The following is a 1,689-nucleotide window of genomic DNA, read 5'->3' on the forward strand; positions in this document are numbered from 1 at the left end:
TCGGAAAAAAACCCTCCATCCCAGGTGCACTGGCCTGCGTTCCCAGCAGCGAGAGCAGCCAGAGGAAATGGTGACTGCTGGTGCCGACCATAAGTGGGAGACAAAGAGGATGAGGAGGACCCCTGGTGGGGCCCAGCTGCTCCTGCAGTCCCTGCAGCTCCTGCAGTTCCAGCATCCACAGGTGAATCGGGGGGAGAGCTGGTCGGCATGATGCGAGACTTTTTGGCAGCACAGCAAAGGAGAGAGGAGGGCCTGCTGGCAGAAATCAGGGGGCTGAGGGCCTCTCTTCCATCACCCAGCCATTACCTGTGCTGAATCCGCCAGTTGCCACTACCACACCCAGCACAGCAACAGCCAGCAGTCCCAGACTGGAACTGCCCACCCCAGCACCCCGGCGTATTCGGAGGGACACACCACCGGAGGCGTCACCAGCACCATCCATCCAGTTCCCAGAGGCAAGCAGTAGGGCCGACCAGCCAAGACCAGACTGGAGACCCTATAGTGAGCCCAGGATACCCCAATATCAAACGGGGGAAGACATTGAGAACTACTTACTACGCTTTGAGCGTATGGCAAAAACATGACACTGGCCAGAGAATGAGTGGGCATGCCGCCTAGTCCCATTGCTGGCAGGGAAGGCACTGGAGGCCTACACAGCGATGGACGAGGAGAGGGCCCACTGGTATCCAGACCTGAAGACAGTGTTTCTGGCCAAATTCGACATCTCCCCAGAAACCTACCGGCAGCAGTTCAAGGCCATGACGATACCACCCGGCGAAAACCCGACTGAGACGTATCACCACCTGAAGGGCCTCTACTGGTGCTGGACACGGCCAGAGCAGCACACCAAGGAGCAGATCGGTGAGACCATCATCTTGGAGCAGCTACTGCGAGTACTGCCGCCGGAAGTAAGAACCTGGGTGAAGGAGCATGAGCCAGCGGAGGGGCTCACAGCTGCCAGGCTCGCGGTGCAGTATATCAACGCTCGGAGAGGGGGCCCAGCTTCATGCTTCACCAGCACAGCACCCCGACCAACGGTCCAACCACCGCAGCCCCGGCCCCGGAGAAGAGAATACAGACAGGAAGTTCCAGGTACCACCACCAGCACTGCCCCAAACCAACAAGCCTCTGGTAAGGATTTTGTGTGTTTTTATTGCCAGCAGCCAGGCCACAAAGCATCTGTTTGTCCCATACGGAAGGCAAAGGTCACTGGCGCCTGCTATGCACCACGTCCAGAGGTGGGCCCTGTTAAAAGAACAGGTCAAATCCACCATCATAAAACTGTCGGTATAAATGGGCAGCAGGTTACTGCTCTCTTGGACACTGGGAGCTTCACGTCCTTGGTTAAGCACCGCTTGGTGCCAGTGGGCTGTGTGGACTACAGCTGACAAACAGACATTGTGTGCGTGCATGAGGATAAGCATCCTTATCCCAAAGAACTTGCCTGTGGAAATAATTCTTGGATGGGACTTACCTGTATTGATAAACTTGCTGCATGAAAAAGAAGTGCCAGCAAAAACAGATTGTGGGGGGGGGGCAATGTAAATGTTTCATTACCTGTGATCACCCGAGCCCAAGTGAAAGGTGTCCAACCACTCCCAGACTTGGACAGCAGTCTGTCAAGGGCCAAAGAAATCTCGTCGCCAACGCCGCTTTGAGAAGCAGCTATGGCAAACTAATCCTGAGTTA

At 55.8% G+C, this 1,689-nt stretch overlaps 1 protein-coding gene across 1 annotated transcript; it reads left to right on the plus strand.

The window, feature by feature from the left end:
* Window positions 1-265: 265 nt before the first annotated feature.
* On the plus strand, window positions 266-1,388 carry LOC113745457 (zinc finger protein 496-like). The gene has a single exon (XM_027277001.1). It carries the CDS (start codon window positions 660-662, stop codon window positions 1,386-1,388), a length of 729 nt encoding a protein of 242 aa, XP_027132802.1. The 5' UTR covers window positions 266-659.
* Window positions 1,389-1,689: the final 301 nt, after the last annotated feature.

Source organism: Larimichthys crocea, unplaced genomic scaffold (genome assembly GCF_000972845.2).
Source record: "Larimichthys crocea isolate SSNF unplaced genomic scaffold, L_crocea_2.0 scaffold77991, whole genome shotgun sequence".
Taxonomy (NCBI): domain Eukaryota; kingdom Metazoa; phylum Chordata; class Actinopteri; family Sciaenidae; genus Larimichthys; species Larimichthys crocea.